The sequence below is a fragment of the Sus scrofa genome, chromosome 1 (genome assembly GCF_000003025.6).
Source record: "Sus scrofa isolate TJ Tabasco breed Duroc chromosome 1, Sscrofa11.1, whole genome shotgun sequence".
Lineage (NCBI taxonomy): Eukaryota > Metazoa > Chordata > Mammalia > Artiodactyla > Suidae > Sus > Sus scrofa.
In genome coordinates this window covers 108587876-108600020 of record NC_010443.5, presented here as the reverse complement: position 1 = coordinate 108600020, position 12145 = coordinate 108587876, and the positions used below count along the sequence as shown (strand labels likewise).

General features: G+C 47.0%; 1 protein-coding gene across 2 annotated transcripts in view; it reads left to right on the top strand.

Annotated features, from left to right (window-relative positions):
• The window catches only part of APH1B (aph-1 homolog B, gamma-secretase subunit), a 213983-nt gene that overhangs the window by 163259 nt on the left and 38579 nt on the right, over positions 1 to 12145 (top strand). The window contains exon 7 of one of the 2 annotated variants that reach the window (XM_021094188.1): positions 4159 to 4499. The exons of the other annotated variant lie outside the window; for it this stretch is intronic. Coding sequence (XP_020949847.1) covers positions 4159 to 4182 — 24 coding nt within the window. The 3' untranslated portion in view covers positions 4183 to 4499. Of the gene's footprint in view, positions 1 to 4158; positions 4500 to 12145 lie in introns of those variants that run through there. 2 annotated transcript variants of the gene reach the window in all.

The following is a 12145-nucleotide window of genomic DNA, read 5'->3' as shown; positions in this document are numbered from 1 at the left end:
TAACCCACATCCTCATGGGTACTACATTGGTTCTTAACCTGCTGAGCCTCAACAGGAGCTCCTAAACAACAGCATGTTATTTTTCTTTGTTCTGAAGGCTGCATGTCCAAGATCAAGGTGCCAGCATGTTCTGGTGAGGGTCCTACTCCTGGTTTATGGCTGGCAACTTCTCAAGGGTCCCTTTCACAGGCCATAATCTCCACCATGAGAGCTTTACTTTTATGACCTAATCACCTCCAAAAGGTGGTGATATTTCCTTAGAAGCAATATGTCATATAGAGTGAGTAAATGCACATAGAATTTCTGAGGGATCAAAAATGTTGTGTAAAAGGTAAGATAGGCTATGTTGTGCTGCTGTAACAATTCCAAATTTCAATGGCTCAACTCAACACAAAATCGACCTACAAATACCATCACCTCGGGGGTTAGGATTTCAGCCAGTGGATTTCAGGGGCTCACAAACATTCAGGCCATAGCAGGTTCTACTGCCCTGTATCCACCAGTGTCCAGCGGATCCTCATGTAACTGACATTGGAAGGAGCTGTGAAGGCCTCGCTTATGGTCTTTCCCTAGATCTGCGCTTTGCTGTCTCCAGGTCCAGCCCACCTGAGCTCTCAACTTGAGGTTTTGACAGAGCCCCAGCCCCCTTCAGCTTCCCCAGTCGTCATGCTGCCTATGCCCCCAACCTCCTCTGGAGCTGCCTGAACAGCCAGCCTGTTGGCCACAGAAGAAACCAAGCCTGTCCTTTAATGGCCTCCCACATCTGGGAATGAACAAAGACAACATTGAGCTCAAGTCCTGGCCTGATGCACCAGGTGTGGTTCCCAGTTGTTGAAATTTCCTTCCCAGGGCTCTCAGGCACAGGGCTGGGGGTGCAGTGGAGCCAGCCCTGGGCCCTGTGGCATGTCCCCAAGGGGAGCCACAAATCAGGATCTGGAGTGAAAGTGGGGGTCTTTCCACAGGGCCAGGCTGAGAGGTGGATACTAGACACGGCCACGGGCCTGCCCCCACGCAGGCCACCTTAATGTAAAAAGATAAAGAGTACAAACAGAGGGCACAGACCATATGCGTCAGTATTTAAAAATGATAACTCAAGCTGACAAAACATAAATATGTTCTGTCCTCCTACCTTGACAGATATATCCTCACAACAAGGTAGACTGCACGCTCAGATTTAGAATGCTCACCTTCCTCCAGGTTCTAATTCCAAATGTGGTAGCCGAGCCCCCAAGCCCTAACCTATAGCAGCCCCATTTTCTTTTCACTCCCAGCTCCATCTCACATCACGAGGGGCCTTAGGTTAATGCCCCCCTCACACCTCAGCCCTGCACACACCCCCGCCCCAAACATAAACAGCTGCTCTCAGCCCCCTCTCAGCCAGAGGTAAGCGTAGCAGCTGTGCTATCCAGGAAAGAGGTCAGGCAGGCCCTGCAGTTGGCCCTGGAGACCCTGGGGGTGGGGGGAATGTGGGGGTTCCTTGTACCCCAAGGATGGTCTAGAAGGGAGGCACAGGCTCCCCGGGGGCACAGCCACTTGGCCGCCCGAGCACCTCACCCCCCAGGGAAGGGCAGGGCTGATGAGAGCAGGTCTAGGGCAGTCCCTCTCCAGAGCCCACACCTGAGCAGGTAGTCCTGGGAGGGGCTTGGAGAGCAGGACCTGGAGAGCTTGGCCCTGGCAGGAAAAGGGAAGTGAATGTCTAAGGACAGAGCTGCTAAAGGCAAATCCAGGTCATTTCTGGCTGTTTCTAAAACCCTGCCCTTACAGGAAGATTTCACTCTCATCAAGAATCTAAGAAGGAATTCTCTGCAAATAGTTTTAAAACATCTGTTGTAAAAATTCTAATGTGTTGGTGACAAATAAGCTTTGTTGCTTGATGGTTTCACCATTTGTAAGATATTCTGTCCATCAATTTCAAAATCTGAGCAGGGTATTTAAAACTCAATAAACGAGTTCCTGTCGTGGCACAGTGGTTAACGAATCCGACTAGGAACCATGAGGTTGCGGGTTCAATCCCTGGCCTTGTTCAGTGGGTTAAGGATCCGGCATTGCCAGGAGCTGTGGTGTAGGTCACAGACGCGGCTCGGATCCCAAGTTGCTGTGGCTCTGGCATAGGCTGGCAGCTACAGCTCCGATTAGACCCCTAGCCTGGGAACCTCCATATGCCGCGGGAGTGGCCCTAGAAAAGGCAAAAAGACAAAATAAATAAATAAATCTCGATAAACACAGGTAAGAACAAAGAACCTTGAATTGTTATTGTTGTTAACCTGTTTTTTTTTTATTAAAACATAGTTGATTTAAAATATTTGAGGTATACGCATATATTTTTTTGGATTCTTTTCCGTTATAGATTATTAGAATATATTGAATATAGTTCCCTGTGGTCTACATAAGTCCTTGTTGTTTATTTATATTATATATAGGAGTGTGTATCTGTTAACCCCAAACTCCTAATTTATCCTTGCTCCCCTTTCCCATTTGCTAGCCATAAGTTTGTTTTCTATGTCTGGGACTCTATTTCTGCCTTGTTGTTAACCTTGTTTTTTAATTATGACCCATTTAAGGGAGAAAATACCAAGGGAAATAAGAATAAAAAGTTAAAGTAATTTTTGAAAAAATGAAGTGTGATAGGTATAGGAAGAACAAGAAGCGTATGCAGAGACCAAAAAAAAAGAAGCACAAAGGATCTGTTCCCAAAAATGAGTATTCTTACACTGGTACCTTTTAAGACACTGTTGCCGAAGACTTTAAAACCATGTTGTGGAGTTCCCTGGTGGCTCAGCAGTTAAGGATTCAACATCGTCACTGATGTGGTGTGGGTTCAGTCTGTGGCCCAGGAACTTCCACATGCCATAGGTGTGGCCAAAAAATATTAATCCTAAAAAGTTAAAGAATAAAACCATGTTGCATTTTTACAGTCAGAGGCACTAATAGCTATGTCATCGCTCATCTCGAAGCACTTACCCTGTGAGTTGTATGAACCTGTTATGTGACAGATTTCTGGTTTCTCAACCCTTTCCAGAGCTGCCTGGGCATGAACCTCTAGCCCCAGATCACGGGGATGATCTTATTTTATAGTCCCATAAAAGAATCAAGCCAGAGGTAGGAGTCAGACATCTGAATCAGCAGGACTCTTTTTTGCCCCTAGAGCAATCTGTCATCTATAGTAACTAATTATGAGACTGGACTGGAACCTTTTAATACAGGACATCCTGTTGTCTCTAGTGGTCCTCCCTACAGCCCTGTAGCCAAGGGCAGGTGCCCATCCTTGAGATACAGATGAAGAAAATCAAGAAGAGAATGGTGAAGCTGCTTTCCTGGGTCTGAGAGCAAGTTAGTTGCTGGTAGAGCCAGGACGGGAACCGGGAAGCTCCAGGGTCTCTGCCTCCTGGTGCCACAGGCTAGCGCCTTGCCTCACGCTCTCCCTCCCCACCCCCCATTCTCCCCCACCTGTTGTCAGTGGAGAAGAGCTCAGGCATCTGTGCTCCTGAGAGCCTGTGACTTGGGCCTGGATGCCTGACAATGACAAGAGGGAGGCTTCATTCTGGGCTCTTCTGATGAGGGGGTGTGGGTGTAGCCAGCCGTATGCGACAGGGCAGGACCCAAGAGGCCGCTCCTCCTGGAGGACCTGTTTCCAAGAAGCAAAGAAAAAACAGGGCAATGGTGCCTTGAAATTAAACACAGGGCATCCAGGTGGGCTGAATATGGAAACAAAATAATAGCCGTGCTTTGGGAAATCACCATCCTCACCATGTCTGAGGACACTGGCCCAGATTAAAAGGGAACGAGGGAGGGAAGGGGAAAAACCTAGGAAGCGAAGCAGCTGCTTTGGGCCAGGATTGCCCCTGAGGAGGGGCGCAAGGCTACTGTTCTTGGCTGCGGCTAACCATGACTGCCAGAAGAGCCACAAGCAACTCAGGAGGTGGCCTTGAGAGTCAGAGCTTAATAAATACGTGTCGGATGGAAGAATGACGCCTGGGTGGCCTGATGGATAGATGGAGGGAGGGACCGGAATGAGGGAACCAGTGCTTTACCATCTGTTTCCACAGGCACAGGACTCTGGCTGTCTCTGCTCCTCTGTATTTCCGAAACTGCTTTTCAGGTGGAAACATTGGATTCTGCCTTTAACCACATCTTTTAATTTTTATTTTTAAATTGAAGTGGGAATTTAACAAGAGCAGCTGAAATCCAGTGAAGATGCTCCCTCAGTGCGGCTGTTTGGAAGAAGCTGTCTGACCTCTCATCTCTCTCTGAACCATCCTTCCCACCAGCAGCCTAGAAAGAGCCCAGACTGTTCCCACGAGTCATCTTTGGGGAAAATGTATCATTCCTCTGAGGTCTTCTTTATGGAATCTTTATCACCCGGGGCAGGTCATACCTGACTTGGCAGCTCTGCAAGGCTACAAATATCAAGGCAGGAAACCCACCACGCAAAAGTCACATCTAAACCTTTGCTTGTTTGTATCTAGTCCTTAACAAGAATTTACAAAAATATTGACCTATGTCATGAGTATCACTGGCTTGTATTGTTTAGTTTTAAGAGTACTTTTGTCCATGTGGCAGAGAAAGGAGCACTGGTCTTAGAGTCAGCAAATGTAGGCTCAGTTCCCAGGTGAGACATTTAATCCGTTTCCTTATTCATAAAATGATATAATTCTCTGTCACGGGATGTTGTAGGAATCAAATGCAAATCAGATGACACATCTGGGCATTCTCTACAAATGGAAACCCCTCGTTATAAGAGTATTTATTGAGTGCCTTCTTGACGCCAGGCACTGTTCCAAGAGCTTTATGTGAGTCAACTCATTTAATCTTGGTAACATCACTGTGAAGGCAGTGGTGGGGGGAGGGGCATTGTCATCACCCTCATTTCTAGATAAGGAATCAGGATACCAGCCCAAGGTCACTTAGCCAGGAAGTGGAAGCTCTCAGATACAAGCCTGGCTGCAAAACTTGCCCTGCACCTGCTACACGCACACTTCTGACGATCGCTGCCGTCACTATCACTTAGTCAGGACTGTCAGCATTGGAGGGGATGGTTGGGTGGTATTAGCATTGACATCACAAGCAAAGGCTGATTCCAGAACTTATACAAGGCCCACAGCTATTGCTTATGTTTGTCTGAAGCCATTGACGGAGATGTTTCTGTAGATGGTGGCTCATGAGGTTGTCACAGGAAAGGAAAGTGAAGCGAAAAACATGAAGAGCCTTAGACCACAGTCACCCGGCCAGGGAATGGCATGAGTGGGGTTCCAACCAAGTCCTCAGAACCCCCACATCTGCCTTCACACCAGACCACCTCTTCTTGTCTATGTATCCCAGTTAGGTCCTGAGCCCAGGCAGCCTGGACACTGAGACAAAGTGAAGGACACATTTTTCTTCTGCCACTGGGGGTTCTACATGAATAAAAAGCAGGAGTTTAATGGGGGTGGCACAGAGATCATTTTGGAGCACACAGTGCTTTCTGAGAAAGGAAGACATGGACAGGACCCAAGAGTGGGACCGTGATAGGCGGCTGTGCAGTGATCGGAGGCAGCACAGGACACCAGAAGCAAACTCACCCTATCCCACAGTCTTCCCTCAGACCAGCCTCGATAATGAGAAGAGGTTTGGAAGGATCACGTTTACCCCAGCATGACCCTGCCATATGGCTCCTTTCCCCAAGCACAGGTGTGGTTCCTCAGGTGGGATCGGGGCTCACCTTGGTAAATCTGCAAGTTCCATACCCTCTGTTCTGGAAACTAGAAACACACTTGTCTTTTAATGGTCAAGACCACCTCCCATGATATTTAAAAATAAGAAAGGGCAAAACAGCAAGCCTGGCTCCCAAACACCAGTGTTTTTCACCTTGGCCCCCAAATCCAGGGGGGTGATTTCCAAAATCTCTTTCGACTGCTGAAATATGGTGTCCACCTCATAGCATCCAAAGATGTTGTTCAGAATAGCCCCAGACAGGAGCCCAGGGCATGCTGAGCAACTAAGGGCACTCAACTGAGTCACAGCTTGGACTTTTTTTTAGGTCAAGATTGTTCATCTAAATAAGGCACAAGAGAAGCTGGTGTTTTAAGCCATTGGAACAAGATGAAAATAGCTCCATAGCCTCCCTCTCTGTCACTTTTCCACCTCCAACACCTAACACAAGCGTCACTGGGCCCGTGGCCAGGGCTCCATAATCCAAACTGTGGTGAAGGACAAACCTTCTGAGGAGGCGCTCCTGTTAGCTTTGGATCCACAAGTGAGGACGGTCCTCGGACCACTGGGCTCCAGACGGCATGTGTGGGGCTTCAATCACCCCACAGGAGGGCATGCTGACCAAACTGAATGACATGCCATCACCGTGGGCTTGAAGGAGAGCCGTGTCTGGCTGGTGAGCAAAAGCAGCTGCCTTTTCTGGAGCGTAGGGGTAGTAGAGATCCACATTAGAGACTCATTGCTAAGGTCAGGTTGAACAGAACAGCCATCTGGAGCAGAGGAAACAGCTGGAGGCGGTGAGAGTGGTTAGACGCATCAAACCCCATTAAGCTGGGGGTTCCATGAGGACAGCACCACGCGTGCCGTGTTCGCTGGCCTTCCTGACACTCAGCGCCCAGCCTGAAGTAGTAAATAGTAAATAGTTAGAAGTTGTGAATAGTTACCGAGGGGCCCCACTCTCTCCTCTTGCTGCTGCTGGCTGGCGTCAGTGTGCTTTCTTGGAAACATCTTTCCAGCCCCAGTTGTATTGAGTTACTTTGGTCCCCAGTTTCTTTATCTGTAAATCATAGAAGGCTCCCCTACCTTTCTCTCAAGGTTACTGCAGTGAATAGGGGAAATGCTTTGAAAACTGAAAAAATCTTATAAATGTGAGGGGTTGTGACTGTTGCTGACAGGGGATCTCTTTCCCTCAGTTCTGCTGTGTCCGACTTGGAAAGCAGTCAGAACCTGAAAGACTGTTGAAACTTTGAGGTGTTTTTTTCCAGCATGAAGTTTTTACACCTTCTGCTTTCCACTCGGGCAGGGGAATGTGGCATCCCTGTGAGCAAAATGTTGGATCAACATCCACTAGAGGAACACGGACTATCGTTATACACGGCTAACTGTGAAAGAGACTCACAGACTTCAGTAACAGACTTGTGGGGGAGGGGCTGAAGGAGGGATGGGCTGGGAGTCGGGGTTAGCAGGTGCAAACTATAACATAGAGGAAGGAGAAACAACAAGGTCCTACTGTATAGTACAGGGGAACTATATTCGATATCCTGTGATAAACCATAGTGGAAAAGAAAAAAGAATGTGTATGTATGTATAACTGAGTCATTTAGCTGTAGAGCAGAAATTACACAACATTGTAAATCAACTATAATTTGTAAAAAGTGAAAGCAGCCAACACTAAAAAAATAAAACTAGATGAAAAACCTAGCAGCTAAGTGTGAGCTAGGTATTCATAACTGAGCAGTTAAAAGTGAAGAAAAGGAAGTGCTTCACCTTTCCCATGCACATTAAAATACACAACACAGAGTTCCCGTCGTGGCGCAGCAGAAACGAATCCGACTAGGAACCACGAGGTTGCAGGTTTGGTCCCTGGCCTTGTTCAGTGGGTCAAGGATCCGTCATTGCCATGAGCTGTGGTGTAGGTCACAGACATGGCTTGGATTTGGCATGGCTGTGGCCAGCAGCTACACCTCCAATTGGACCCCTAGCCTGGGCACCTCCGTATGTCTTGGGTGTGGCCCTAAGAAGACAAAAATAAATAACCATGTGAGTCTCTTGCCTTATAATGAAGGGTCTGGCCAATCAGTGCACACAAACATTAGCTACTGTTTAGTGAGTGCCTTTCCCATGGGCAGGCACTGGGCCAGGAGTTTGACCAACATAATTTCAGGTACTCGTTTCTTCAACACTGTGAGGTCAGTATTATTCCCATTTTACAGACAGGAGTGATATCCCTGTGTCTATTGGTAATCTTGGGAAAGTTATTTATTGTCTCTGGACTTGAAAGTCTCTTTCCCAGGATCACCAGCAGACATCTGAACTTCTCCCGTATCTAAGATAAAGAGGCAAAGAGTATAATGCTTAGGTCCAACCAGTGGAATGACAGCAAGACCCTTCTATGCTGTTACAGGCTGTTTCTTTCCTCCTTTTCTACCCCAAATCTGTGTAACAGCTGGGCCATCTCTAAGCTACCATCCAGGAATGTTCAACCATGGTGTAGGGTCTGGCTGCACCTAAATCAAAGCAGAGCAAGGAAATGAACCCAGGTGTGCCCACCATTGAGCATAAATTGGACCGAAAAGGTGCTAAATTAAGGATACCTAAATTAGGGATAATATAGGGCAATTACTTGGGGACCTATCTCTCCAACTCATTGCTGTCCTTCTCAAAGGATGCCACAGGAGACTTCACTTATTCCACCCAGGGATCACAACAGGGCATGTTGGAGCTACCTGGGGAGATTTAAGTACTGATGCTGGTCCACCTCTCGAGGTTCTGACTGAATTGTGTAGGCGGGACCAGGGCATGGGAAAGTTTTTCAAATCTCATCCAGTGGTTCTAACAAGCAGAGGTTTGAGAACCACAGATCCCAGCCTTTGGGGAGCTCTTCATGTAGAAATGCCTTCAAAGTCTAGCACTTCCCTTGAATGTTGTCAACAGCAACCCATTTTCCTCCTATAAAGACAGACTGTTTTGTTTTTAACAGCTAAAGTTATTCAGAACTGAAACTGTGGAATAAGCGTGAAATACTCTTCTTTGCCTCCAATAGGACAAGAAACCTCAGAAATTCTCCCAGGTTCCTCCTGTGGCTCCCTTGGTGGTTTCAAAGATAATGATTCACTGAGCATACAACGGTGCTGTGCTGGGGCCAAAGCCCTCAAGAAGGTCAGACCTGGTTCTCCAGGTGGCTGGGGGCCAGGACCCAGGCCTTGGATTCCCCTGCCACTGGGGCTTCCTCACAGTAGCACCTATTTGAGGGGCTTTGCTAAGTGCCCTGTCCTCCTCCTGCCACATGGAGTTGTGACCTCAAAATGTTCTTGAGGTCACAAGTGTTCTTTGACCAGGATCTCCCAGGCAGCATCTGATCCCAAACCACGGCCTGGAGTTGATGGTGAAGGACTGTCATCACGCTCACCCATAGGTCCTGCCAAGTTTGAGCTGTTTGTGTATTTCGGAAATTAAGCCCTGTCAGTTGTATTGTTTGCAAATATTTTCTCCCAGTCCATAGGTTGTCATTTTGTTTTGTTTATGCTTTCCTTTGCTGTGCAAAAGCTTGTTAAGTTTGTGTAGGTCCCATTTGTTTAATTTTGCTTTTATTTCCTTGGCCTTGGGAGACTGACCCAAAAAAGAATTGCTGTGATTTATGTCAGAGAATATTTTGCCTATGTTCTCTTCTAGGAGTTTTATAGTGTCAGGTCTTATACTTAAGTCTTTTAAGCCACTTTGAGTGTATTTTTGTGTATGGTGTGAGGGAGTATTCTACATTTATTGATTTACACATGGCTGTCCAGCTTTCCTGATACCACTTGCTGAAGAGATTGTCTTTTCTCCATTGTTTGTTTATGTTTTTGTTTTGCTTTTTAGGGCCACACGTCCGGCATATGAAATTTCCATTCCCAGGCTAGGGGTCAAATTGGAGCTGAAGCTGCCAGCCTACACCACAGCCACAGCATTGCAGGATCTGAGCCACATCTGCAACCTACACCACAGCTCTCGGCAATGCCAGATCCTTAACCCACTGAGCAAGACCAGGGATCAAACCTTCATCCTCATGGATTCTTAACCCGATGAGCCACAATGGGAACTCCTCCATTGTACATTCTTGCCTCCTCTGTTAAAGATTAGTTGACTGTAGGTATGTGGGTTTATTTCTGGGCTCACTATTCTGTTTAAGTGGGTAATCTTTAACATCTTTTCCAGCTTTAAAATTCTGTGTGTGTAAGATTCTATGAGGCTTGATTTTTAAAATCAAGATTGGACTTTTAAGATTACCTCATTACAAGTCTGGCCTCTGCTGACCAGGGGAATCAGAAGTGGAGGGACACAAAAGTAGAGTGGCCACATAGAGTGTGAAAGCTAGAGACAAGCCTTGATGGCCTGTGGTGTGGTCTAGATGTCTCTGCACAGTGAAGACACAGTCCCAGAGAAGGTTGGGAACAGTGCCCTGATGCCAGAGTGAGAGAAATGCTTTCCTTGCTGCCTGTTTTATACCTATTGCCATGTTTACATGGTGGGAGTCACAGAGATAAGAGGAAATTATTCTGGAAGGAGGCAGGACTTCTACAAGTACTACCTCTCAGCTTGATGGTTTTGTGGAGAGGCTAGACTTGCTCACAAAGGCTCACATTTCTGGGAGCCAGAGGAGGTGGTAGAGCTGAAAACTTGGGCCCTATGACCTTGAGGTCCAGTCTTGGTCTTGACACTTACTAGCTGAGCAACTTTGGGCAACTTATTTTACCTCTTGAGACCTTGGTTTTATTATTGGAAAAAAAAATTGGAGTTCCTGTCATGGCTCAGAGGAAATGAATCTGACTAGCAACCATGAGGATGCAGGTTCGATCCCTGGCCTCACTCGGTGGTTAAGGATCAGGCATTGCCATGAGCTGTTGGTAGGTCACAGACTTAGCTCAGATCTGGGGTTGCTGTGGCTGTGGTATAGGCCTGGAGCTACAGCTCCGATTCAACTCCTAGCCTGGAACTTTTATATGCTGCGGGTGCAGCCCTGAAAAAAAAAGTATTATTGGAAAATAACTAGGGATAATATCCACTTTGTAGAGTGCAGGGCCAATGAGATACAACAGTGCACACAACGCACCAGGCACATAGTATGTGATCAATGCACAGCAACTGAAAGAGCACCACAGCCTCTGCAGGGTCTGTCATCCAGACAGTTTGAGAACCACCTGTGCTGTTTTTTGCACAATCTACTTAGCCAGCCTCATTGCAGGTAGAACCAGGCATTTACCTGGGCAAGGGAAAGATCTCCAGAAAGCAAAGACGTGTGCTCAAGGAGGAGAGAGGGACCCTAGTACTCAAGACTCCTGGTTCTTCCTGCCACCCCTTTGACAAAGCCAGGTTACACTGCTCACTCCCCATCTTTAGGGTTAGAGGCACTAAATGATAGCCACTCCAGAAAACATGCTAGCAAGACCATAACACAAACACGAAGCTTCCTTGTCATTCCCAAGCCCAAATTATTCAAATGTGGGCCAGGGACCAGCCAGCATGGATGGGCCTGAGACCAGTGTGGTCTCAACATGGGACCTGACAGCACAACACATGGTCAAGATGACAAGTCCCTGGCTAATCCCAGGTTAAATGCATAATGAGCTTATTATACATTTAAGTATATCGTTGATGTTTTCAACAGGCAGCTTCAACATCATTTTGGTATATCACTGTCATCAAGGAGCATTTTTAAAAATAAGATCCTTTGTACTTGGAGAGGTGGGGGTGGGGAGGAAGGTACCAACATTTTAGCTTTTAAATGATGTCACCTAACAAGTTTGACAGAAACACACTCAAGAAACGGGCAGCCCCAAAGCACAGCTGCTTGTGTCCGAGGGGATCTGAAGGGCTTGCCCGTTCTGAGGGCCTTTGTGCCACCTGCCCCGGGGCCTAGCGTTGCCACCATTAGCTACTTTTTTGGGTCATGGTCCCAAAGGAAGAGAAGCAAAGAGAGACAGCAGGAGTGAGGTTTATTAGCTCACTTAACATTGAAATCACATGAGGAGATACAAAAAACTAGTGATACCTGGTCTCGCCACCTGGAGATTCTGATATAATTGGCCTGAGGTGCAGCCTGGGCATTGGGAATTTAAAAAAAAAAAAAAGCTCTCCACTCTATTCTAATATATACCCACACTTGAGAATCGCTCTCCTGTGCCCTCTCACCCCAACATTGAACCCTCCCTCCCTCCCTCCTCCCATTCCAGCCCTGATCAGCCCAGCAAACCCTGTGGCTCAGCAGACACCCAGCAACAAACCACGAGGTAGGTATTGTGATTCCATTTTACAGATGAAGAAATCGAGACCCAGAGAGGCTAAGTGATTTTGCCCAAGGTCACACAAGTAATTCATGGCAGACTGGATCTCTGGGTTCAAAGTGATTCCCAGTTCTTCAGGCTGCCTTGATAACTTGGGAGTGTTCACCCATGAAGTTGTTCATACATCAGAGGATTTA